Source organism: Cajanus cajan, chromosome 2 (assembly GCF_000230855.2).
Source record: "Cajanus cajan strain Asha chromosome 2, NIPB_CcT2T_4, whole genome shotgun sequence".
NCBI classification, from domain to species: Eukaryota; Viridiplantae; Streptophyta; class Magnoliopsida; order Fabales; family Fabaceae; genus Cajanus; species Cajanus cajan.
This window is the reverse complement of record NC_138518.1, coordinates 81,613,941-81,641,056: the sequence shown is the minus strand read 5'-3', so window position 1 is coordinate 81,641,056 and position 27,116 is coordinate 81,613,941. Positions and strand designations below refer to the sequence as shown.

The 27,116-nt window shown below is 33.6% G+C and overlaps 3 protein-coding genes and 1 non-coding gene across 4 annotated transcripts; 2 read left to right on the top strand and 2 right to left on the bottom strand.

Annotated features, from left to right (window-relative positions):
* Positions 1 to 4,105: 4,105 nt before the first annotated feature.
* LOC109796731 (uncharacterized) lies at positions 4,106 to 5,860 on the top strand. The gene is made up of 3 exons (XR_014431855.1): positions 4,106 to 4,499; positions 4,895 to 5,012; positions 5,712 to 5,860. It is a non-coding gene; the product is annotated as an uncharacterized LOC109796731 (transcript).
* Positions 5,861 to 6,008: 148 nt separating this feature from the next.
* Positions 6,009 to 11,305, bottom strand: LOC109802185 (LRR receptor-like serine/threonine-protein kinase GHR1). The gene is made up of 4 exons (XM_083069295.1): positions 10,997 to 11,305; positions 9,371 to 10,895; positions 7,683 to 9,224; positions 6,009 to 6,678 (listed from the first exon to the last, which is right to left on the bottom strand). The coding sequence occupies exons 2-4, from the start codon at positions 10,431 to 10,433 to the stop codon at positions 6,095 to 6,097; spliced, it is 3,189 nt and encodes a 1,062-aa protein (XP_082925421.1). The 5' UTR covers positions 10,434 to 10,895; positions 10,997 to 11,305; the 3' UTR covers positions 6,009 to 6,094.
* A 2,789-nt stretch (positions 11,306 to 14,094) lies between these two features.
* LOC109803381 (ADP-ribosylation factor GTPase-activating protein AGD12) lies at positions 14,095 to 20,721 on the top strand. Its single transcript, XM_029271824.2, has 11 exons — positions 14,095 to 14,333; positions 14,429 to 14,491; positions 14,916 to 15,022; positions 16,096 to 16,177; positions 16,409 to 16,484; positions 17,472 to 17,635; positions 18,017 to 18,152; positions 18,393 to 18,500; positions 18,626 to 18,721; positions 19,399 to 19,680; positions 19,963 to 20,721. Exons 3-10 carry the CDS (start codon positions 14,989 to 14,991, stop codon positions 19,678 to 19,680), a joined length of 978 nt encoding a protein of 325 aa, XP_029127657.1. The 5' UTR covers positions 14,095 to 14,333; positions 14,429 to 14,491; positions 14,916 to 14,988; the 3' UTR covers positions 19,963 to 20,721.
* A 335-nt stretch (positions 20,722 to 21,056) lies between these two features.
* On the bottom strand, positions 21,057 to 22,058 carry LOC109800698 (uncharacterized). Its single transcript, XM_020361532.3, has one exon. It carries the CDS (start codon positions 21,877 to 21,879, stop codon positions 21,409 to 21,411), a length of 471 nt encoding a protein of 156 aa, XP_020217121.2. The 5' UTR covers positions 21,880 to 22,058; the 3' UTR covers positions 21,057 to 21,408.
* Between the last annotated feature and the right edge of the window lie 5,058 nt (positions 22,059 to 27,116).

The window sequence follows — 27,116 nt, the reverse complement described above, 5'->3', positions numbered from 1 at the left end:
GGCTCAGAACCCTAATCTGACCTCCCAGGCTCGTATTTGAAGCCATTTTCGAGGGTTTCTCCCTCATTCTCACATTGGGCGCCTCCAGGAGCTGCGGAAGGGATTCCCAGGGCTTGGGATCGTCCGTGTGCGGATCTTTCCTTCGGTTCTTCACTTCCTCTTCCATCTCTATTTTGTATTTGCCCTCTTTGTTGAGTGGTTTCACCCATTTTGTGGGGTTAGATGTAACCAACGTACTCTATTGTAATCTTTACGGTTTTAATGATATATATACATGTTGTTTTATTCTTTGTTGTGTTTGTTTCTATTCTTAATGCTTGCTTTGGATTGATCACCCTTTGCATGATTTAAGGTTCCATGGGTATTGGAAAATAACCTTTGAAACTAGTTCTGAAACATATGCCTAGTGGTGATTGTATCTAGGGATAGAGCTTGACCCATTAGTAGTCTTAAACCCTAGCCCGTAATGCGGGTGTAGGTATTGGGTACTCAAGGGATTGATATTCAATATCCGCACCTAGGCTCTTTCTCTAAGGGATTAGGTTTGAGTAAACTTATGGGTTGACTAAGCAATGAATTCAACAAGAGATTAAGGATACATTAGTGTTACGTTCGGTGAAATCTGACCCCCACAACCTCACAATATCACAATACCATTCCTTACCTTTTCCATTCACAAAACAATATTTATTTACAGCTTTCATTCCAATAGTCACAACTTTGCATTCACTGCACAAACTATGAAATTGGAATTATTCTTTAGTCACGAATAGTCAATAAATGCTTATATTACCTTCTAATCCCTGTGGATACGATATTTTTACTACTTGAACGGCCGGTATACTTGCCGTGTTTGAGACCGTTGATAGAATTAAACGAAATTTCAATTATAACAAAAGTACTTCAACGGAAATCTCAACAAGTTTTTGGCGCCGTTGCTGGGGATTAGAATGGCAATTTAGTATTTATAGCTATTTGTGATTTAATCCTTTACTGTTTTTGTTATTCTTTGTTAGCAATGAATTGTTGGAGCTAAATCCTTTACTTTTACTTTTATTTTCATTTTATGGTAGCAATGAATTGTTGAAGCTGACCTGGGCGCTCTAGTCCTCTACTTTCTCTTGTATGCTAGGTACTATGAACAAGATTGACCAATCCCTCTGAGCAATTGTTGAGCAATCATGAGATTGAGCACAAAGCAAGGAGGAACAAGAGCAACAGGAGGAGAAGGAGAGTAGAGCACTTCAAGTTGGTCACCGTCAGGCTCGAGACAGTAAACAAGCGCTTCCTGGGAGGCAACCCAGAGATCTGAACTGTGTTTTAGATTTTTGTTGCATGTTGTTCTGTGTTATAAGTGTTGTTTTGTATTATGTGTTGTGTTTTGTGTTATATGTTTTGTTGTATTATGTTGTTTGTGTTTGATATTATGTGTTAAGTGTGTGAATCATGCTTGAGTGGATAGATTTAAGTTGAATTTGTGAGGAGTGTGAGGAGTGAAAAATCTAGGTGAAAGCTTCAGAGTTAATCACGCCGGGCCTGTCTTATCCACGCCCAGCGCACCTACAGTAATGTGGTCTCTGTCAAGACACACGCCGGGCTCAATTTATTTTGCGCCCGGCCTAGACTTCATTGTAACACTGGAACGACCACGCCCGGCGCATTTATTGGCGTGCCGGGCGCATTAATAGTTAGGTGCTCCAGGGGTTAGCCAAGCCCGGCGCGCGTAGCGCATTAAATTCTGGCACGTTGTAACCCTAATTGCGCCGGGCGCAGAACGGCACCGCCCGGCATCATACCAGAAAGGGCAAACTTTGGGTTTTTACTGATTTGGCGCCCGGCGTGGGTAATTTCAAGCCCGGCGCGACCGCGCAGATGCCACCCACGTTTCACTTCCGTTTCCCCAACAACAACTCCCTTCCTAACAAATCCTCTCAACTCCCCCAACAACAACTCACTTCCCTCAACTCATCTTCCCTCTCCAGCCTCCCTCCCTCAACCTCCCACTTCACATTCTCAACTCTCAAATCACATTTCCCTCTCTCAACTCAGTCTCACAACCCTTTTCTCCGTACTCCACCTCAAGGGCACGCAGCTTCTTTTCTTCTCAAGTGCACGCGGCTTTCCTTCTCCCTCCACGCACTCCACCTCCAGTAGGTTCACACTCAACATTTTCTTGTCTGGTTTTGCAGTTTTCCTTCTTCTTTTTGGGATTTTGGGGTGTTGTTATGGGTGCAATCACGCCAGGCGCGGTACCCTCGGCTGAAGCTGCGAAACGGCCCGTTCAAATTCCAGAACGGCCCGTTTTGGACTTTGGAACGCCCTGTTCCATGTCCAGAACGGCCCGTTTCGGTATTTGGAACCGACTGTTCCAATTCCAGAACGGCCCGTTTCGAATTTAAGAACGGCCGTTCTGATCTTGGAACAGCCCGTTCTGGCCAATTTTTTTTCTGAAAACGCTTACTCGCGCCCGGCTTAATTTATTTTTTGCGCCCAGCGCAGTTGATTCCAGAGAGTCCTCCCTACTCTCTGCGCCCGGCGCAATTATGTTTTGCGCCCAGCGCACGCGCTTCCAGAGAATTTTCTGCACTCTCTGCGCCAGGCGCATGAACTCCTAAGCCCGGCGCAATTCCCCTCTGAAACCCATATTTTGGTTGTTTTCAGTTCCGTTTTAAATTCCATTTCCAGTCTAGGGCTAGTTTCCTTTTCGGTAAATTGCACTGGTCATCCTTATATATTTTTATGCTCATGTCTGTCTGCCTGGGATTTCTATTGTTTATTTTCTGCAGATGGCTTCTTCTAGCAAACGCCCGCGCCAAAGCAAATCTGGGCAAACTCCGCGCAAACCGACTCGGCCTTATTCTGATCTCTTCCTCACCGAGCGCAACGAGAAGCACTTTGAGTCAGTTAGTGCGAAGAAGTTCATTCTTGAGAGGAGAGTCGAGTTAGAGCCAGGTGAGGCCCCTGAGTTTCAGGCCGAGCTACGCCGACGCCGATGGGGAACGCTCGGTTCTTACCCACTCCCGGCCAACATAGCAGTAGTCAAGGAGTTCTACGCCAATGCCCTGCGATTGGAGGAGGGCATTGCGCCATTTGTTAGCTATGTTAGGGGTGTGCGAGTCCCCTATGACGCCCAGACGATTAATCAATTTTTGGGGACTGCGCTGAGGGATGATGAGGAGTCAGAGTATAGCAACTACACCATGGAGACGATGGACCCCGCTCTAGTAGAGGCTGCTATCTGCGTACCTGGACGTGGGTTCCACAGGAACCGATCTCAGTTGCCTCTCCACGTGAAGCGCCGGGACCTTCTTCCAGTGGTCAGGATCTGGTCAGCCTTGGTGCATGCCAACATTCTCCCGTGCTCCCATGTATCTGACCTGCACTGGTCTCGGTCCATGCTCATGTATTGCATTATGACTCAGAGGACCGTGGACCTGGGCGGCATTATCTGTATGGAGATCGCCGGCTGCGCCAACTCCGCACCTGGCTCAGCACTAGGACACCCATCCCTCATCACCCAGTTATGCCAGTTGGCAGGGGTGGATGTCCACTCGCCACCATTTGAGGGTCCTGGCAGGGCCATTGACAGCAGATACATCTCTGCCTACTGCCAGGACCGCGCGCCACCAGCAGCCCCTGCCCCCGAGCCTATTCATATTGCTGAACCCCAGGAGGACGTACCCATGGATGATGCTGCTGCCTCAGACCCTCCACTCACTATCCATCAGCGTTTTGACGCCTTGGAGGGTCGCATGGCCACATTCATGCAGCGCCAGGAGGACCGCCTGGATACTTTCATGCAGAGGCACGAGGGCCAGATGGCATCACTCCACCGTGGACAGACTTTCATGTTTGATGCCTTCAGGAGCTTCACACTCCACTCTGCCCCTGATTACCAGTTCCCCACCACCGCTGACTATCATGCTTACACGGGGTGGCCTGGGGACCAGGCTCCTTTCTTTGGGGGGGTGGAGCTTCCGAGGATGCTGGAGGTGCTGCTGAGGAGGGTGGAGCTGACCCCGGAGCTGCGGATGATGACCAGGCCCATGATGATGCAGATGGAGCTGGCCTTGGACCATTTTAGTTTTATTATTTGTTGTAATAAAGGAGGAAGAGAAAACTTCCTTATACATTATTTGTTGTGAGTAATCTGTTTAACAAAGAGATAAGATTATTAGTTACATGAGGATCAACCAGAGCATTCCGAGCAAAAGTTGAAGATCCAAATGAGAAACACATATTAGAGTTATGACCAACAAGGACAGGGTCTTGTAACAAAGGCAGAGTTGACAGTGTAATGAAAGAGGGTGTAGAAGATTTAGGTGAAGAAAAATTTGTGTTGGTTGGTGAGGAGGTTTTGAGATTGTTTGGAATTTGTGGGATGTTATGTGATTGGGAGGAACACCTAACCCGTTCACAAACACCAGTCGTGGTCCCTGAAGGAATTGATAGCATTGGAAACATTGCAAAACCTATGAGAACGAACGAACCTTCTGCAGGTAAAGAGTTATACACAAATCCGCAAAAAGACACATGCACTTGATCACAAAGCAATTTCTTGATAGAAAACATGTTAAGATTTGTTTATTTCATTTAGGTTTAATACATAGTAGCTTTTTGGAAAATTCAATCAGTTGCCTAAACTAAAATATAAAATAGAATTGTAACTAGGTTTTTTTGTCTTCTACAAATTTTTATAATTAGATTTTAGAGTTAATAACATTGTCATAGATAGTTATTTTTAGCAGTTTCAAATTGTTATAAACTAATGATCTAATTACAAAAATTATAGAAGATCAAAAACTCAATAGGGGCTCAGTTAAAATTTCTCATAAACTTAATAGAGCTATGATGTATTACACATTTTATTTATAATTTTTCCACAATTTTTCAGGACATTAATTTTATGTATTTTTTCAAATATAAAATAAATTAATCCAAGCATGCGATTGGAGAAAGACAAAGGTGTAGTTGCTTGAAGAGGTGGTTTAACGAGCTCCACATAGAATAAGGTGCACCATTTCACTCTATTTTTTTTAATCCCTTAACTCTCTTACTTTATAACATTCTTTTTAACTCTCAACTCTTGTCTTTTTTCCCCATCTGTATCCTAAAATCTTTTTCCGTAAATATTACTGTGTACAAATCCATCCTCACATTCATTTTATTGCCTACATTCTCAACCCCGTTAGTTGGAACAGAGAAGTTGCTTAAAATCATTTAGTATACCATCTTAACGCTTTAAAATGAAATTGATGTATCACCTAAGGTATTCGACAGAACCCAATGTTCCCATGAAGGTGAAAATGTTTTAGGTATCTTCATGATACCTGACAAGTTTGTAACATTCTCAGAAATAACGATTCCAAGAAACACGATTCTTAACAATGAAATTTTTTTTCTTCTAATTATCAAACACTCCCTTGAAAACAAATAATGAGACAGAAAGAGTACAATTTTACTTGAAAGAATTGATGTTACCTTAATCTATAAGAACAAGTTGGGAGACACTACACAAGTAAAGCTAGAGCTTATCATACCATGGCTTCCATAAGATTGCATTATATGACGTGTACTAGCAGCACTTTCATATAGATAAAAATATAAAAATCATATTGATACTCATTAGTGGCACACAAGTAACCACTATGCTGGTTTCGATCTTTAATGTATTTTAATTCTTTCACTCTTCTCTCCAATTCCCTTATCAGGTTTGGCAGTCAAGTAAAAGAAAACTGGAGTGTTCTGCAAACAGAACTTTCACAGCCGCAATAGAGGTCTGTAGCAACACAATTAAACCACCCAGCTTCGTACTGCCTGTCCATGGTACTTAAACATCCCAAACTTGGACAAAAATTATTTCATTATCCATCATGAGGCAAGCAAATATATGTTTTTCATACGGTCCATTTTTACCAAGAGGAAAAAAAAATGTTTGACACAGTTAGCTGAATATGTAGCCCCATCCCCCGGCAAAATAGAAAAAGACAAAAAGAGAAATCTGAATATGTTGAAAAGGCAAACTTCAATAAAATGGGATACCAATGAAACATTAATTCCAATAACATGTAAATGTTCAAATTACATGAGTAGGCTATATAGACGAAAGATCTTCATATATAGTCTTGATACCTGGCCTCTCAGAAACAGATCTTATGCATCCAATGGCTATTTCAAGGACCTCATTCATTCCCTTTTCAACGACTGAATTGCCCATTTCATGCACTAATGCAGCATCAAAACATTCTGAGCCTCTACCTTCTGAAACACACAACCTTACCCAATTTGTCAGATCAACACTTTCCTTCTCACCAGATATAACATCAGCAGCACACCTTCCTGTTAAAATTTCCAAAAGTATAACCCCAAAAGCATAAACATCTGATTTGAAGGAGGGCATTGGCTTCTTGGAAGCAGCAAGCTCTGGTGCACGATAACCCAAGATCCCAGCATCAAGAATTTGTTCAAATGTACCAGCCTGAGTCATAAGTTTGTGGAGGCAGTAATCAGCTACACGTGCATTCAAGTCACCTGTATCTAACAACACATTTGTTGCTTTGAGGTTCCCGTGAGGAACAGCACGATCAAAGTGGAGATAGTTCAGCCCACGTGCCACATCAACTGCTATTTTCAGCCTCAGAGCCCAGGTCAATGGTGGACCTTCTCGCTCTGGTCGATCTGAAATTTTTTATTTATAAGTTCAAAGTTCAAGAAATGCAGGATGACAAGCGTGATTCATAAACATTTAATAGTTGCACTAGCACCAGTGAATATTGCCATGCATTGGGATTAAGGCGCATGCAAGCTAACACAAGATGCAAATAATGTATTTATACTTGAATGGCAATGTTTTTAACGTGAAATTGGCGACCATTACATTTTAACAACCAATGCATAATTGAAATAATGCAACTCTACAATCATGGCGCGTGGAGTCCTGGGCAAGTAACTAGGTGTTATATTTAAGAAAAAAATTTAGTTTAGAATGACTGAGATTCTGCATTTTCGGCGGAGTTTGGTGCACATTCCGGAGAAACATGACCTATCGTAATTTTGTTATTGCTGGTCTCTTTTGTGTTTTTCATATCTCAAATGGTGGAATCAGACCAATTAGGTTATAAAATTTAAACCTCGTATAGAAATAAAGAAATTTATGTTTGGTGCTGTAGCATATGTATGGTACGGAGAAGCTGCTGTATCATATCATGCGCTTTTAGGCATTTCAATTTTTAAAAATCAATATATTTTTAAAATCAATTTTATCATAATAGAATCAAATTACCATATTCAAACTAACAATTTAAAATTTAAGAAATTTGAATTGATTTATCCAAATAAAATATTTTAAGTATGATAAAAATTGAGATCAAAATAATTCAAAATTTAAAATTTAAAATTCTTTAAATTTGTAAAATTTTTCATCCAAACACACCATTAGATTGATTAACTGTTGTAAATTAAACTTCTTGTTCCTGGCTAATTGTGTCAGATATTAACTGGTTTGGATTTATTTTATTATCCCCCTCTTTCCAACCCTATATTACTTCTTCATTGTTTCTGTCTCATTCTAAACCAAAAGAAAAAAAATGTTTGTCTTATTCTAATTATCATTTGAGTGGTTAACAGTCACATGTAATGAGACAGTTTAGTAGCAATGAAAGAAAGGAACATCAACATCTTACCATATAGAAAACTTGCAAGACTTCCCGGAGAGATGTAATCTGAAAGAATAAGCTTCTCATGCTGTGTAGGACCCCAGTAGTACCCTCTCAATCCGACAACATTGGGATGCCTGATGTTAGCAAATTTTTTAGCCTCTATGGAAAATTCTTTTCTCTGTTTTGCCACTCCTTCTCTTAGCCACTTCACTCTCAAAAAATAACCATTCTCCAGAGTTGCCTTGTAAGATGTACCATGACAGCTTCTCCCCAAAACTTCAGCTGGGGCTCTAGACAGCTCCTCAGGTGTCAATGTTATTGCATCATCAAGAAAATAGAGCTCTCCCTTCAATTTATCTGGTGATCTTGCATATAGTCTTGCATGATTTCCTACAGAAACTGAATCACTAGACCCTGGTGATGAAAAGTGGCTATTTTTTGATGGGGAGAACCCTATTACAGCTGCCCTGTTTTCATCAAGGCTGATAATCTCTGTTGATGATCCTTTCTGTGAGGTCACAGGATCCTCAGCCGACACAACCAAAGCACCACCCAAGTATTTTGCATAACCAGGGCCAGAGATCTGTGGTTGAGCGTGCTCACTCATATCCTTAGCAGTAGCATATTCCGATGGAGATCTTGATATTCGAATGTAGTATATGAAAAAGACAGCAAGCAGGACTAACATGAAGAGAACAGCAACCACGCATGACACTATGATTATCGCTTTACCAATAGGCTTCCTTTTGGAATTTTCATCTGGTTTATTGGTTGATCTAAAAGGACCATTTGGAAAATGCAACCTATCATTCCCAGGATAGAAAGAAGAACTAGGGAACTTCCTAAGATTTTCTGGGACAACTCCAGACAGATAATTGTTTGAAGCATTAAATTTTTTGAGCTCCTTTGGCATGTTAATTGGTAAAGGGCCTGTAAAATGATTTTCTGATATATCCAAGGAATCTAGGGAACTCATGTTAGCAATGGTAGTTGGAAGGGAACCTGAAAAATTATTTCCTGCAACGTTGAGCACTTTCAGGCCAGTTAGTGATCCAAACTCAGCAGGAAAATAACCATTAAACTGGTTATTAGAAAGATCAAGAATCTGAATATCAGAGGGACGAGGAGAGAATGATGATAAATTAATGTTGCCAGAAATCATATTATTTTCAAGATGGAGCTCTTGCAAAGTGAGCATTATCAGCAAATCATCTAGAAATTTTCCATCTAACTGGTTGGAACTAACATCGAGCATTTTAAGCTGTGGATATTGTGTTAAGACTCTTGGGAGGGATCTACTAAGAAAGTTATGGGAAAGATTCAGATAATTTAATCGCAAAAACTGAGGAGTTACCTCAGGGATGGATCCTGTCAAGTGATTCCTACTGAGATCAAGAAATTCAATATTCCCCCATTTCATCACCCTGGTTAAATTTCCTTCTAATTTGTTATTTGACAAATCAAGAACAGCACAACTTCCGGTCAGCAATGGCAGCTCACCAGTGAACTCATTGGATGAGAGATTAAGTGTGTGCAATGTTGTTGATGTAATTATACTTATTGGCCCTGAAAAACAATTTGAATATTTGATGAATAGCAATTCAAGCAAATGACTGATAAAAAGATATCAGATAGCACCAACTATTCCCCAAGAAAAATAATATATGATCTTTATTTAAAGAAGAAACAAAACTTGGAAGTTCCATTCCTACCTGATAGATTGTTGCCACTCAAATCCAGTTCAATCAAAACCAAAGAGTCTCCTTTAAGAGGACCAGAGGGTACAAATCCTGAAAATCTGTTGTTGCTGAGCTTAAGGACCATTAGTTCATAAACAAAATCAAATTCAGGCAATTCTCCAGATAATTGATTGTAACTGAGGTCCAACACCTTCAAGTATTCAAAACCTGGTTGATCACCTCCACTAACCAATGATCCAGTTAGCCGGTTGTAGCTTAGATTCAGATACTTAATACTTTCAGAAATTTGTGGCAGAAACGTATGCTGCTGAGAACTAGAACTCACTAGCATATTCTCACTAAAATCAACGTAGCTGGCACTTGAAAAAAGTATAAATTCATCATCTAAAGGACCATCAAACATATTCCCATGCAAGTCAAGCTTCTCCAGAGAAAAGATCAGCTCAAAACCTTTGGGAATTTTACCAGTGAAGCCATTATGAGATAAATTAAGTAATACAAGGTTAGTCAGCTTAGTCAATGATGCTGGCAGTTGTCCAGAAAATGAATTACGGCTCAAGTCCAAAGATTGGATTGAAGCCATTCCTGAAATAGAGTCAGGAATTGGGCCAGAGAAGTTATTTCCAGCCAATGACAGATTCTGCAAGCTAGTTAGTTTACCAATTGCCATTGGTAAGGATGAAAAAAAGAAATTATTGGATACATCCAGAAACTCGAGGCTTTTGAATTCAGCAATGTTGTCAGGAAGTTTTCCCGAGATAGAATTGTTGGATATAGAGAGTTTTACAAGCTTTGTGAGGCTTGAGAAAACACCCAAATTGGCATCAGCAGAAAGACAAAGGTTATCAAGGACAACACCAGCAACATTACCACCATTACAGAGTACTCCATTCCATGTAGATGGGCATCCATCAAAGTCAATGGATTCCTCGTTCCAGGAACTAAGGACATAACCTGTAGGGTCATGCTTGATGCCTTTCTTGAATTCCAGCAATGCTAAAGTGTCCTGTGAAGGAAGCTGACCCATAACGGAGAAGAAGGATAATAACACCACTAAAAGGCTAAATAGCTTCATATTTATGTATATAGTTCAACCTGAAGTGAATACTGAAAAGGAGCTTTGAAAGGGATAGCAACTAGCTCTCACCTTGCTAGAATATTAAAAGAGAGCACCAATCTAGAGTAGAAGCAAGCTCAAGCTCATAAAAGAAGAGTTAGGCACTCCTCAAACCATGCAATGTTAAGGACCTATTTATAGTATATAGTCAACACTAAAGAACCACACAGCCATTATTCAAAAGCCAAAACCGTGAATGACCCACCATTTCGGAAGTGAAGAAAGGTACAGTAATAATGGCAAATCCATAACCATATAGGAAAAACAAACTCCAAATGCTTCACATGATCAGCAACGTCTCTAGCTAAAAACAGTATAAACAAAATCACCAAATAAAGGAAAACCAGAAACTCCAAGAGATTGCTTGTCCTTCAAAAGGATCCAAAAATACCGTGAACCTTCATCAGAACCAACCATTAACTGCAGCAAGAAAGTAGGATAAACATTAATTAATTGAAACCAGCTAGTCATAATGAGTCACTTTCCAGAGATCAGACCAAGCAAAAAGAAAATTTTGTTACCAAAATCACTTCATTTAGCACAATGTAGCTCAGGAAGAAACGAGCACCGTCAAGTATCAAAACTTTGAAACAGATTTAAGAGCTTAGTAAAGTAGAACTATGGAAGTGGAGTACAGAACAACAACATTGTAGCTACAGCAAATGAAATGAGTATCCTAGTTGACGTCCACACAGCTATAAAGAGAAAGGACCCAAAAGTTTTTGGTCCTATAGAAGCCTTAATTGAAAATATTGATATCATTTTTAAGCGGAAAATAAAGCTTTAAATCTCTGAGAACAGTAAGTGACACTGAATTCACTATACTAATAAAAGAGAACAACGTTGTCCCTCTGAGTTATGGCTTTTAGTAGCATGTGCTAGGGAGGACTTTAAACAAAACCCGACATTGCATGATAGTTTGTGAAAGTTTACTTTTAAAACAAAGTTGACATTGATTTCATCCTTTTGAGGGTTTTTTAGTAAGATCAAATGCCAAAGAGAAAATAAAGAGGGAAAATAGGTTTTTACTTTTTAGTTTTAACCTTTTCCCTTTACTTTGGCGAGGATAACCTTTTCGGACGGATCACAGGATAGAGTGTTCATCATATGAACTGCACTTGAATATCTTTATATATTCATCATATATAACCAATATTTTCATAATTCCTATTTCATGTTTATCGGTTTTTTAGTTTGTTTTTAAGCTTGATTTAATTGTCATGCGTGAACAACATAATTGAAAGAGTATCATAAATCCAATGTTTCTCCTCTCCGCATCCACGCGGTATAAATATAACTAATTTTATTCATAAGTAATTAAGAATAAACAAACGTAATTGTATAAAATTATCGATAAATGATAATAATTTTAAGAGATTGTTGAAATGTCTAAAAGTTACAAGTGGTTAATAGTGAAAAGAGGTTATTGATAACAACACATGCTCGACTTTACATTACAAGTGATAAATATTATCATGAGATTATTAAAATGTTTAATAGTAGTTAACTTATCTTATAAGTAGATAATATTAGAAAAATTATATACAATGATATTCATTTATTTTTAATCACTTGTGAAGTAAAATTATTTACCACATTCAAAGTTTTGTAGGATAAAAATATGAAAGTGAGTAGAATAATTGAATAGGATGAGAGTTAAATATGATAAGAACATGATAAATTTTAATTATATGCAATGTTTGGTGCATATAAAAAAGTAAATAAGATAATATTATTATATCTACTTTTATATAATAAACACGGATCTTTATCTAATGTGAGAGGATTTTTCTCCAATTAAAGAGTTTTTAGAAATTTTTTTAACTTCTTATCTAATTCGTATTTTATTTATCATAATTATTTTATGAATTAAATTTTAATATGTTAAAATAAATTAATAAATAAAAATAATATTGTGTTACAATATAATTCATTTATCATAAATCTAAAATATAATTTATATGCTTACAAATATCTATTTATACAAATGTTAAATATAATTTATATATTCAAACATAATATTTATTTCTATAGATAATTTATTATAAATTTTAGTTACGTATAATAAATATTTAGCTTGTGCATTGTATAGACTAAGATATTAGTTACCAATAAAATAGGATATCAATTATATTCAAGTAACAAAATTTATATTTCATTAAATTACATATAATTTTTTTATAAAAAAAATTAATTGTTCAAAAATTTCAAATTAAAAAGATATAATTTTAACTATATTATTAAAAAAAATTATTCATGTTTTTTTTATATAAAAAAAATTATAAAAATAATTGTAATGAAGATTAAACCTAATGGTTGGGTAGAGAGAGAATGAAGTAATATAATTATATATAAGATAAAATGTTGAATGCAAAATTTATAATATATATATTATTACGATATAAAATAATATTATATTTATTATATATTTTTTGTTTATATAATAAAATATATATTATATAACATATATAGTGAAAGGAGGAAAAAGAAAAAGAAAAAGAAAAAAAATAGCATAATATATCATAGCTGTTACAAGAGTTTAATTTATAACTGCTATAACAATAAGTTCATCTTCTTTTCATATATATATTTTTAACCTATTATAGCCGGTTTTATTTGTCAGCACTATATATATATAATAAGTCCAAGTTAAAAATAAAAATAAAAATAATAAATAAATAAAAAAAAAAAACAGAATATTTGGTGTGCAGTCTTCAATGTATTATTCTACTTCATCAAATTTTCCTTCTAAATTTACATTCGCACTCTTTCTCACGCTTTCTTTCATTCTCAAGCTTAGTCTCATTCTCATTCCTCAGCCCAAATCAACGACCTCTTACTCTAACCATAATGTGGAATGGACATGACAAGAAGAAGATACGTGACTATGTTCACTCACACTATCATGAGAATCAAAGAAAAGGAAGTGGATTCTTGTAAAATCAATAAAGGAAGATCATGAAAATCAATGAAGAGGAAGAGAGTGGTTGTATAATCAAGAAAGAAAGATTGAGAGAAAATAATTGTGAATTTAGTTAATGAGTCTCTGACACCATTTGTGGCCAATTGTGATAATATTGTTAGCCATGTGCCTTCTTCTCATCAAACCATTTGAAATTTTAAAAATGAATAGAAGAAGGCTAGGAAGAAATTCAAGAAGGAAAGATTTTGTCAATGGTCAAGATGAGAGAAGGAAATAGGTAAAAATAAAATCCTTCAAATGCTCACACGTTTATTTCAAGACATTAATTATTAGTATATAATAAACAGAAGTTAATAGATCTCCACAGGGGAGATTTTTTTTTTTTAATTTAATTTTGATTCTTTGTTAATGTAATTCTTTTATGCTAATCATTTTAGATATGATTTTTATAATAATTATTGCAAAGCCTAATAATTTTTATTAGATAATAATTTAAATTAACTCTCTTTACAGTTACACTGCATAAATTACTATTTTTTTTTCATATTTCATTAATACCATCTCATTTTAAGTCATTAATGCCATCGTTTCATACTAATATACTCCGTATCCAGACAAGGAATAGTTAAAAGGTATTGTGATTAAGCAAAATGAATCATTTTTATACATGCATTAACGGAAATAACTAAAATAAAAAATTAAGCAGTTAACTTTGGTGCCAACAAATTCTGACATAAAATGATGAAAAACATATCACCACGTATCTATCTTCCTTATATTATATCTCATTCTCTCTTGTGGATTTCAAACTCATCTCTTTCAATTCCTTCATTCACCGCTATTTTTATTCTATTTTCTTTTTCCCTGTAATCTATCTTTACACACGCAATTATTAGTTTCTCTCTCTTTTGTTCGTTTTCTTTTCCTTCCCTCAGGTGAAGATTCGTTTAATGCAAACATTAGTCTATGAATTTATTTATTTATTGTTTTTATTTTTACTAAAACCCAGAAATCCAACATTTTCTGACAGTTTGACGAGCGTTTTTGTGTTCTTCTCCAATTTGTGGCAACCGAAGATATCTCACATTTTAAGGTTTGGTTGCTGAGAAAAGATTGTGATTCCAGTACCTTATTTTTTTAGATTTCATCACTTGAAAAATGAAAATGGAGGATACCCCCATTATTGTTTTTGTTTATTTATTATGAATGAATAATGCACGTAAATATTGCATGCATGCATACATCTAATGCTAGTTTACAAAAGTTCATTATTTAGCACACATACGGTATTATCATTTTGATGATGAAATACCTCCGCTCCCTTAAAGATTAATTAGACTATAATCTGAAATGGAGTTATTCTATTGATCATATAAACTATTCAAATGTTCTTTTTTAATTTATAACTTTTTTGGAGGGGAAAGGATTATTGTTGCAGAAAAGTCTTGTAATTATAGGATTTCATGGGGTTTTTGTTTTGTTAGTCTATGACCAGATATTTCTTTGTTACTTTTCAGGTAGTTTAGCTTGGCTGCTATTATTGGAGTTGCAGTTTGTTGAACGGTTGCTTGCTTCACTTCAAGGGTGGCAATGAGTGATAAGGAATTTGGGAGGCCTCTCTCAGGTATGCTATGATTCTTATGTATTTAACTGATTTACCCTTACTACCTTAAGGATAGGAATAAGTAAGGGTAAGACTGAAAAGTTAATATCAATACTTAATTGTTGATGTAGAATGACACTAGTTTAAAAAGACTAGAACTTATAGTGTTATTGAACTTTGAAGCTTCTTAACGAAAAAAAAAACATTTTTAATATATATAACTCACTTTGGATTGTTATCCATATTCTTTTAATGAAATGCTGACACAGAAGAAAGAAATACTTTACTTAGTTGGAATGATTGATCCTGCTATGGTATTTGAATGACTGCTGGGTCCTATGATGGCTTATGCATTCATACAGTTTTTGTCTGGTTTCTTTAGAAGTTATTGAAAAACTTCATGATCCCTGATGAGTGTTTTTCACCCTACCATTGAGGGAAGACTTAAAAGCAAGAAATTTTTTCCATCATTTCAATTAGGTTACATTTTTTTGTCATCATTGTCGCCTTTTTTATTGTTTTATTATTTTGGTGCATGTAAGTTCTTCTAGGATTTCAAATAATAAATGGAAACTGTCTCTATACCATGCTTTATTGGGGAATATTTGGTCTTGTCAATTGTTTGGACTCAGAGCTTGATTTTAAGCAAAGCATTTAAGATTCTTTAGAATTTCTATTAAATAGAAATAAAGGGAACCTATTTAATTAAATTGGCTAAGCCTCGGGCCTTATATCTTTTTATGCCCAGAGCCTACATATTGGCAATATATATTTATATGTTTATTAATTTTATCAACTGTATAACATTGCAAAAACATTTTCAAAATATATATCTTGAAAACCAAGGGCTAGGCCTGTTGGCTTTTCTAAAAGCTTTAATACAAATATGCCTTGCTTTTAGGTTAGGCCAGGCAGAAAAGAAAAATAGGCCATGTCTTATAATAATAGACTGGACTCAAGCTTTATATTTGTAAAACAGGCCAGGTCCATGTAAGGAAAATCTGATGTTGCTTATTTCCATGTCTAATTGTGAATGCAAAGTTATTTTCGTTTATTTTTCTTGTGAAGTTGAATGATTGGCAGGTCTCTTGCAGGTAAAAGAAGATTGAAGGATTTATTGCTTCAAAAAGATAATCAGTTTTGTGCTGATTGTAACGCTCCAGATCCTAAATGGGCGTAAGTGTATTCACCTTTGAACATGTTTATTTTTGTGTGGTTTACTTTCATGGTCACTGATTGCAATATTCAAATCTGGAGTCTGAGTGTTGAGTGTTTTCTGGGGAGGATTTATAAAGCATCTTTGTGATTAAGTTGTAGGAAAACTAGCTACATGAATTTTGCTATAATGAAAAATGTAGAATGCTTGTTACCTCTGTTGTGAATTCATTTTTCTAACTGTTTTTTCAGGTCGGCCAATATTGGAGTTTTTCTGTGCTTAAAATGCTGTGGTGTGCACAGAAGTCTTGGCTCTCATATATCCAAGGTATTCCTGGTTCAGTTTACTTAAGAAAGAATATTTTCATTTTACTAAGGAGTATTTAAACCGAGTTCCTTCTTAGCCTATATATGTGGCTAGTTATTTTTTGGAATGGATTCAACTTAATTTGATGAGAAAAGAATCAACCACTCATGAAATAGTCCGGCGAACTTTATTTTGTGTTTCAGTGCATTTATTTATTTATTTTTGCCGCATTTTTACTTCCTTATGTTGTATCTGTTTGCCGAGCAACCTCACTCTTAGATTCCACAGCCTGATGTGATACCTTGTGAAATTTTGACAAAAGAAAAACTAAAATAAGTGATCTGAGATTAGAAATGAAAACTTTGTGAATAAGGCTTTATTTTCAATGTACCATTTAGTTATCCTGTAATATTTCTGTAATCACAAGTCTTTCTGTAATTTTCATTGGTAAATGAATAAGACTGGTAGGAATGTAAAATAAGGTCTAATAGATAAATTATTACAAGGTATCTCTTCTGTTGTCTTATTATGAAATGTAAACTTTCAATTTAGTGTTGCTCCTCTGCCACTGGATTGTGTTATTCGAGTTTCTCTTGGTCTTTATTGTCAAATATACGTATTTTTCTTTACATGATTTAAAATAAAAATGTGGAAAACTAGGTCATTTTAATGCTGAATTTGTCAACTTCTATGTTAGATACAGGGTTGCAAGTGAATTTTTAAACCAACTACTTGAGTGCTAGCCACATGTTCTAGCAGTAATAAGTGAGTAGTGAGAAAGGAATCTCTGTAACTCTTAGCTAAGAAATAAACTTGCTATTTTGATGGCCACAGTCATTGAGTTGGAAGTTTTAAAAGATGTATGATCAACAAAATTGCTATTTATTTTTATCATATTATGCACTGATTTCTTTTCAATGAGTTGTGTCTATCAAGTTAATAGTGTGCTTAACTTATTTATGTTTGTCTTGTCATGCATTAAGAATCTTGTGACATTATATCTTTCAGGTTTTGTCTGTGACATTGGATGAATGGTCAGATGAGGAACTAGATGCAATGATGGAAGTTGGAGGAAATTCTTCTGCTAATTCAATTTATGAGGCTTATCTTCCACAAGGATTTACAAAACCTGGACCAGATGCCAGTCATGAGCAGCGTACAAAATTCATCCGGTTAGATATGTTTTCATTTACACTTTACATTGTACATCTACCATTCTTAGCATCATTGGTATTGTTTTATGAGTCTATTATATTTATGGTCACCACAAAGTGGATAAAACTCTAGGCTAATGATATGAACTTTTGTGCTCTCACTGCAATTTTTTTTTCTAGTTTTTTTTTTTTTTTACCATTTGGCTTTTCTGAGTAATTTATTTTCAAAAGTTTCTGTGCTTTTCTGCTACTCTTTTAATTGCAATCCATTGTCTTAGGTTGATCATTGACTAATCAGCTTGGCGTTGGGATATTGCTGATGGTAGCATCATCTATGATACCAATATGATCAATGTTAAGTTAAGAGTGGCATTTTAATTTTCGCAATTTTTACTGCAGATCAAAGTATGAGCGTCAAGAATTTTTGAAATCTAGTTTGCGCATTGTGTCGGGAACAGGCAATAATGTTCGATCAAATGTTTCCCAAGTAGGGACTGTGAATAGTTTACGAAGTACTAGTGATTCACAGAACACGGTAATTATATTTTATATTTTAGTTCCTTTGAATGGAGATGTATTTGTTTGTTGACCAAATGCTGTGTTAGCATATCAATGTGAACTATATTTCCAGTTAGTTAAATTGATGTTCTACCAGATGAAAGCCTTCTAATCAAGATAATTCTAATTTTGCTACTTTGTTAGTTAGTATATGCGACTAAGTAATTTTCATGGGTGGTTTCCTTGGATATTTGACTGATATTTATGGTTAAAATAGGAAGGAAAGCTTGGAACGTTGAAGGTGAAAGTGATCAAAGGCACGGATTTAGCTATCAGAGATATGTTGACAAGTGATCCATATGTTATCTTGAAACTTGGCCAACAGGTTGGTTCTTCTCATCAGCATATATTCTTGGGAAACTTTTTCTCTCTATTATTTTTAATTGAAGAGTAGTAATAGTAGATGCTGATAATTTTCTTTCTGAATTGATTTTGGTGATATTCCTTCAGACTGTTCAGACAACTGTGGTGAAGAGTAATTTGAATCCAGTCTGGAATGAGGAACTTATGCTGTCTGTTCCTCGGCAATTTGGACTATTGAATTTGGTAAGTTTGAATTTCATCTAGTCTTGTCAGAAAATGGAAACAAATTCCGGATCTATTCTACTATTATTTTTTGTTTTCAAGAAAGTTTACATTAAGGCAAAGCACGGTCTCTTTTAAGTCCAAAACCATCCACCAACCTCTTTAAGAATTTCTAATAGAATTACGGATGGTCTATCTCATCATGAGTTTAAGTTTGCATGATAAGATATAAAAGTACAGGGAAAATGCTTCAACCAAACCTTTAAAACCAAATCCATATAATATATACCTCAACCAAACCTTCTTTAATTCTTCCTTCTCTCATATTCTTTCTGTACATTGGAAATCAAATTTTATTCTTCAGCAACCATCTTCTAATGAGACAATAATTTGTAATCGATTCCAAGGGTTTTGTACAAAGGAAAAGTGAATTTTTTAGATTGAAATAAGAAAATCCCCACCTCATGGTATGCATTTTCTCCCATGCTAGGGAAAGAGGAAAAGTGCCATCTATTAGATGGAGCTAATAAAATATTTATATATAGCCTTAGAACTATAATTCTCAAGTAAGTTTTTAACATGTCTATTGTTGTTACTCTTCTCATTTTCCTGTCTCATTGCTTAAGTAGTTCTGGCATTTACCAGAATGTATTTGATTATGGCACTTTGTCCTAATGGAGGGCTACATTGCATTGCAGAATGTATTTGATTATGACATGTTTTCAGCTGATGATATAATGGGGGAAGCAGATATTGATCTTCAGCCTCTGATTTCATCTGCAATTTCATTTGGAGATGCTAGTATGTTTGATGATATGCAGATAGGAAAATGGCTGAAATCCCATAACAATGCGCTTATAGATGATAGCATAGTCAATATTGTTGATGGTAAGATTAAACAAGAGATGACCATCAAGCTCCAGAACGTCGAATCTGGAGAATTAGACTTAGAACTCGAGTGGCTACCTCTTGCTAAATAGGTAAATTACCGTTAATTAATCTTCCAATAGATAGCATACGTCCACCAGTAAAATTGAAATGATCATAATTGTACATAACTTTACAAGTTAATTTTATAACCGTGAGTTAAATTCTAATTTCATTTTTTAACACAACATTTTTTTCTCTTAAAAAAAATGATTATTTCTTGAAATTTAAGTTGCATTATCAAACATGTACTACAAGCCAATTAGATTTGGCCATTCATTTTATATGATTTTATCAACTAATGCTTTTCATTTACATTCCTTGTTGGATAACAGAAAAACTTTATCTGTAATATTGAACGAAGAATTCTTGGGTTGAATTGGGGAACACGAATTCAATCAATGGCGCATCAGAAAGAAAAAAAAAGAGTGCAAAGAAATTTTGGGATGGCATCATATATGTTGTTGTATATACTCCTTAAGTTTTGACCAAATGGGGTTGACATGCTGTGAGGGTAAAAGATGTAGTTGCAATGTTTTTAATATAATTTGTTTGGCGATTGGGTGGACAGCAAGATGATCCAAGTCAAGGATGATTTCAAGACTATTACTTTTAACTTTCATTCAAATTGTCGCAAAATTGATGATCCTAGGTTTCATGATCAATTTCAAATGATTGATGATTTTGATGCTATTATTTTTTTAAAAAGTAATGTTATGCTTCTTTTTTTAAAATTTTATATATAAAAGTTAGAATAATTATGTTAAATGAAAATGTAGTTTGTACAAGTTAAAATATTAGTTTTATAATATTTTATGAAAATATTAAATTATATATATATATATATATAATTAAGCTTACTATAAAAATGTTTCATCTATAAATCAACAAAAATATCAAGTGTTAGAATTGCTTTCGATAATATAGGTTTTGTGTAAAGACTGTTAATATAGACTTTGAAGGTTTATATATTAATAGTATAATAAACAATACTAACATTTGATGTATTGAAAATTTATACCAATATTTTATATTAACAAAATTGTTTGATAACATAATATATCATACTATTAACATAAAATTTATAATGTATATGCTAATAGTTTGATTTTCAATAGAGAAAAGTTTATAGTAACATAGGCTAACCCAATACTAAATTGATAGCAAAAAATATATATTTTTATAATATTTTATTTAATAAATAAAAATAAGAGTGGAAAATATTGTACGAAGATTTGTATTTGGTCTTTGTTGAAGCCGGTTGTTGAAAGTGATCACATTTTGTGTTTTGCGAAGCCATGGTGGACAACTTATAATTTATTACAAAATTTTATAATTTGAAAAAGAAAAACTAACACCACATATAATCTATTTATTTTTATCTCATATACATGCATTTTAAAAGTATATTTCAAAATCAAAGAGATAATTTCTTAATTGTGTTTTTAGTTTATTATAAATGCAGGTGATGGGGACACGAGCCTCACATTTGCACTAGTTATATTACACATTACACAACCCATGTTCCTTCTTCTTTCAAGAATGCACCAACATAAAACTGGATCATTCATTCAGTCTTTTTTCTTAAAGGATATACTCACCAACATGTTGATGAAAAGAAGCAGAAGAAGATGAAAAGTAAAATAAATAAAGAAATATATATATATATATATATATATCTACTAGTACTATAGCCTAATTTACATGCAACGTGGAATCATAGAGAAAGTGAGAAGCAATGTAAAACCGAACTACAATACTCATAACTCATAACTCATGCCTCAAGGATCGCGTACCACCAATTGCAGCTTGTTGTTATCCTCGTCATCGTTTTCGCCTCGATTTCCTTTCTCGCCGCAAAACGCTGCGTTTAGCTTCAGCTTTCGGTTTCGGTGCTTCAACAGGTATATGAACGCCGAGGCCACCAGAAGAGCCGCGCCGCCCGCGCCGCACACCACGCTCGCCACCGTCAGCGCCTTCCCGAGGCCGCCGTGGCCTGCGGCGGGGCGCCACCACGCGGGCGGCGAGGCGTCGCCGGAGTCCATGGCGCGCGGCAGCGCCACGTCCGAGGAGGAGGACATGGACGGCGAGGAGTTGGCGCTGTTGAAGAAGGAGCGCATCTCCGGCGAGGACCGCGGCCCCGCCGGCGAGAACGTCTGGAAGGTGAGGCCGTGGTCGGAGGGGCGGAGGTCCCTGGCGGAGGAGGCGGCGGCGAGAAAGAGCGCGGCGAAGACGGCGGAGAGAAGGGCCATGGCGATTGAAGATTGAAGAATTATCTGAAGTGAGAGTGGAAGAGGAAACGTATATAAAGAGAGAAGAAGTGTGACGCAGAATACGGTGTCGTTTTGGGAATTAGCGTCAAAGAAAAACAGTGTCTGTGTCGGAGGAACTCGCCGCTATCTCCTTTGTCTTTTTATTACTACTCTCACTCACCTTTTTTTCTTGTTACTTGGATAAAGCATTCTCCTGTAGTTTATAAAATAAAAAAAATCACTTTTTTTTATTTTTTTTAATAGAATAATTATTATCTAACTCGATAAATTTATTACTTTACTTACATGGTTTGTGATTTGATTTGATTCAGGTTTCTTTTGTTTGACAACCAATTCATTTTGGATTTTAGTAACAATGAGTAATTTTTTGAGGTGCACCAAAGATTACCAGCTGGACGAATATACTAAAATCAAGATTCAAAGTAAAAGTAAAATTAAGTATGTGCTTTTTCTTATATCATTCAAATTCATAGGAATTGTCTTGGCAATTAAAATGTTAGAATTTAGAAAGAATTTGCGCCAAAACCAGAATGAAAGTGGGAAACTACCAAGAAGATGAAAGACTAAAAAAGAGTAAAGGTAGAATGCGACAAGAAATTCCAAAGGAAAATTCCGAAGATGTTGCCGGGTTTTACTCCTGTTTTTGTCAAGAAAAGTCATAGAAGGATTAAGGAAGGAATAGTATAAAAGATAAGAAAAAAAGAAAAAGTAACAGGGCAAAGACATATTCGAATATGGATTAAAAAGATCAAATCCATGAACCGAAGATATATACACTACTCCTAGTTCAACAACGTTTGTTTCAGTGTCATCATAAACATTTTTCTTTTTTTTGCAGATTATATGCTTCATGTATAAAAGATGTCTAGGGCTTTATTCCACTCTTGACTTACCTACGCTTTCATGATTCATCATGGGTCGATCGGTGTTCTTGTAAATAACAAAAACAAATTGATCCATCATGATTCATCTCTTGTAACAATTGACATGAACGTATGAATTTTTACATGTGACCAAATAAAAAATAGTTTTCTCACTAACTAACGTAGCTCTTCGTAAAATCTTATGAAAGTTATAAACAATCGTAAATTGCATGTTAAAGAAATGGATTTTCGTTACCATTATTTTTATATGTTATACATTATTAAATAACGTGTCAAGAAATCATTGAATAATAATAATCCAACAAATTATACAAACAATACATCAAAATCAAATTAATTAATTTTGAATTAGATTTGTGTTTGAGGCACTATCAATTTTCCTTGTATATATATTATCATCACATCAAGCATTTTATACAGTCATTAAAAGAATTTAATACAACTATAGCTCGTTCCATTGAGATTTAACTTTTTCTAATAATGTGACCAAAGTTTTTTTTTTTTGTAAGTTTATTTAATTTGATGTTGGTCACACAATTACATCTGCATACTTTCACTCAATTTTTTTTTATATAAAATAACATCATTTTATTTACTTTCACATATTTATCATCTCTTTTCTTACATTAAAGCATTTAAATATCAAAATTGTAAGCACTTTAACACATAGTATTATTTTATGAGAGATTGAAGTTGGATCTTAACTTAATAGCATGAAATCACAACTAAATATATCACTTTATATCTCTGAGTGGCCGAATTCTATCTTGAAAAAACTTGGCCAAACATTTTCTTTATTTAAAATATAATCGTATGCTATTGTAAAAATAAATTACAAAATTAGTTTAAACATACCTTATTTGTTTAATATTAGATAAAAAAAATCATAATTAAAAATACTATATCCATATTATTTACATTGTTTACTTTTTTGATCATTATTTACAACTTTACTTTGGAATAACTTATACGAACTTATGTAATAAACTTACAAAAGTAACTTGTAATTTTCATAAATTAACTTTTTATATTATTTTAATAAATTTTATTTTTCTTATAAATTCTCATGTAACAATAACTCATTAAGGTTCTGTTAGGATGGTTTTTTAGCTATAAATTTCAAAATTTTCACAAAACTACAACTACTTACTAGCTAGTGTAGGAGAAACATTTAATCAAAAAAGTAAAAGAACATATTTTTTAATTTCTTCAAAAAATATTTAACATGTCAAAATATATCAACCTTTTCTTCAAACAACTTCTAAGTAGTGCTAAACTATGTATACAAATCATAAAATAAAAATTGAGAGTGGAGGAAAAGATTGTCACATACAAAAGAAATTGAATCTTATAATTATTAAACTTATTATTAATTTTTTTTAATTCGCTCATATATATTAAACATTATGATTATATATATTGTGTGTGAGAGTATCAACATTGGTTAGCATAACTTTTATATATAAATTAGTCACTACTTTTATTAGAGATACTCTATATTAATATCGTGGTTAAAAAATTTTTTTGCACAAGATTATTTTGAAAAAAATTTCTTTGACAAGAGAATTTTTAGAATTTTTTTTAATTTTTTTATATAATTTAATTTTTATGTATTATATTTGTTTATAAAATAAGTTTTTATTTTAAAATAAGTTATTCATATTTCAAATTAATATCATGTCACTATATAAAATATTTATCATAAATCTAATATTATTTTATATAATTAAAAATATCTACATATATAAATTTAAAATATAATTTATAGACTCAAGTTTAGTATTTATATGTATAATAATTATTATAAATTTTAGTTATATATAATAAATATTTAGTTTATGCAATATGTATATTATCCATGCTAAAATATTAATTTTATATGATTATGATTGAACTTATCTATTATATAAATTAAAAAAAAAAACACTTTCAAGCCGAATAATATTGTTATATTTAAATTGTAATTTTTAAAACTCAAATAAATTTATTCAAAATTCACTAAAATATTTGTTTATTAATTTAAGATTCATAATTGTATATTTGATCAAAATTAGTAGTAAATGTAATAGTTCGGTGTATGTTTATTAATTCAATAATGACACATCGATTCATAATATTTTTTTCGTGTTTTTCTTTTCTTTTTTTGCTTAGAAAACCGTGTCATTGGTATCAAGAAACAAACTTATAATTTACAAAAAAAAATAAAATAATAAAGCAAAGAACGAGACACAACACTCAAATATTCAATCATCATTGTTGGTTGTGTAACGATTACTCAAACATTGGAGCATCGTTTGGTTTTGTTATAATGCAGAAACCTATATTATATTTTATGGTATAATCCTCATTATATAACACATGGAAAGGCATAATTAAAGCTGCCATGCATTTTGTGTTTGATGATGTTTCCTTGTTTGTATGCATGGAGGGATACATCATACATGGGGTGGTCAATCAACCTCTTCTAAAGTGATGGATGTTGATATGAGAGAACAGAAACCCCTGCAAACTGAGGGAATGTTGGTGTTGATGATGATGACTATGCTTTTTATTTGCACTTGCACCTACTTTAAAGTGCAACCTACCATTCATTCACTTGGTTTGGCTTGCCTTTGAAATGTTGTTAGGGTTGAAAGGTAGCTGGACCATAAAATTTTGGTTGTTGAGGATATGCATGCAGAAGATAAAATTGTATTTGTGACTCAATTTTGTACAAATTTTTTTTTTTTTTTTTGTAAATAAGAGTGAGATAAGGAAAAGAAGAGAGAGAGAGAGAGAGAGAGAAAATTGTGAGATAAAATGAATAATTTGATGAGGAGAAAATAATAATAATAAAATTATATAAAAAATTGTATTGGGAATAATATATTTTGAAATAATATTGTATATGTACATTTTGTTAGCTCATCCACCAAAGTAGGTTCATGGGAGATGGATTGTATTCAACTTTTGCCTCATTTTGATATTTTTAGTACATCACCAAAATAGAGAACAAAGTGGGCCATATAAGTACAAGGCCGGCCCAACGTGAAGTAAAGTGGGCCATACACGCTTTAGTCTTTAAAAAATTACTTAATAAATAGTAAGTTTTTGTTTTTAAATGTATAATAATTACATGATAATAGGATTGATCTATTGGGAAATAGCTAGATTTTCCTTTTTAGGTAAGATGTGTTTTAAGTCTCATTTGATAAAATTTGGTTTAAGACCTTACATTTTAAAAATGATGATTTTGGTTTTATATTTATGTAATATGATTAATTTCTTCTTCGATATTTCATTTCCATCTTGTAAGATATGAAATCCATTAGACTTTAAAAAATATACAAACCAAAAACAACTATTTTAGGGGATAAACCCGATTTTGAAAAAATCTTGAAGAACCTAAAACATACTTTACTTCATTTTTTTTAAAATATAAAAAAAAAGTATTTTCTCAATTTGCTTTATAAATCAGAACAATGCTATTTTACTTTTTTTTGGACCAAAAAAAAAGTTAAAGAGACAATTTTCATCCAACGAGTTTGGAATAAAAAGCTATGAGCTAATGACATTTTTTTTTTGTTTGGTTTATGTAAATGTATCAAATTATTTTTTTAGTTGTGGTACGGTGTTACTTTTTTTAATTAGCTCAATGTTAAATTTAATCTATTATGGATAAAATGTGTTTTAGGTCCTTTCATTTTTCTGTTAACTGGATTTTAGTCTTTATATTTTAAATTTATGGATGAATTTTTATTTATTTTTTGTTAATTTGATTTTAGTCTTTATACTTTATACTTTAAAATTGATAAACTATTTTTTGTTCATCTTTTTAATTTATGAATAGAACTGCTTTTTTATGGATGCTCCATAAGGACCATAACTCATATTGGAGAATAGAATTTATTTTGTAACATTACTTACGTTCCCTTGATCATTGCACACAAATTTAAATCCCATTATTTGAACCTTGTTCGTTTATAGTAATATTAATCAAAATTAAATTTTCTTTTTAATTCCTGAATTGAGCCATGAACGCATCTTTATGTTTGTGTTGGGCTTTTGAGGCCCACTTTTAAAGACTTGCAGACCTAAAACTAAATGTTGAGAGTTAAGGATGTTGATTGTTCAAAATAAAAAGTGAATGCTATTCTCAATTTGTCATGGTCCTGTTGATTAGGCATAGGTCACATTAAAATGCTATGAGCATTATATGATTCGTTTCTATCTCTTTTCATTTAGTTTTACTTTAAAACAGATTATTACTAAATCTTAATAGCATAATGGTTAGTGATGGGAACCAAACTTGAGCTTAAAACATGTATACACTACTCAAAATCTCTTATCATT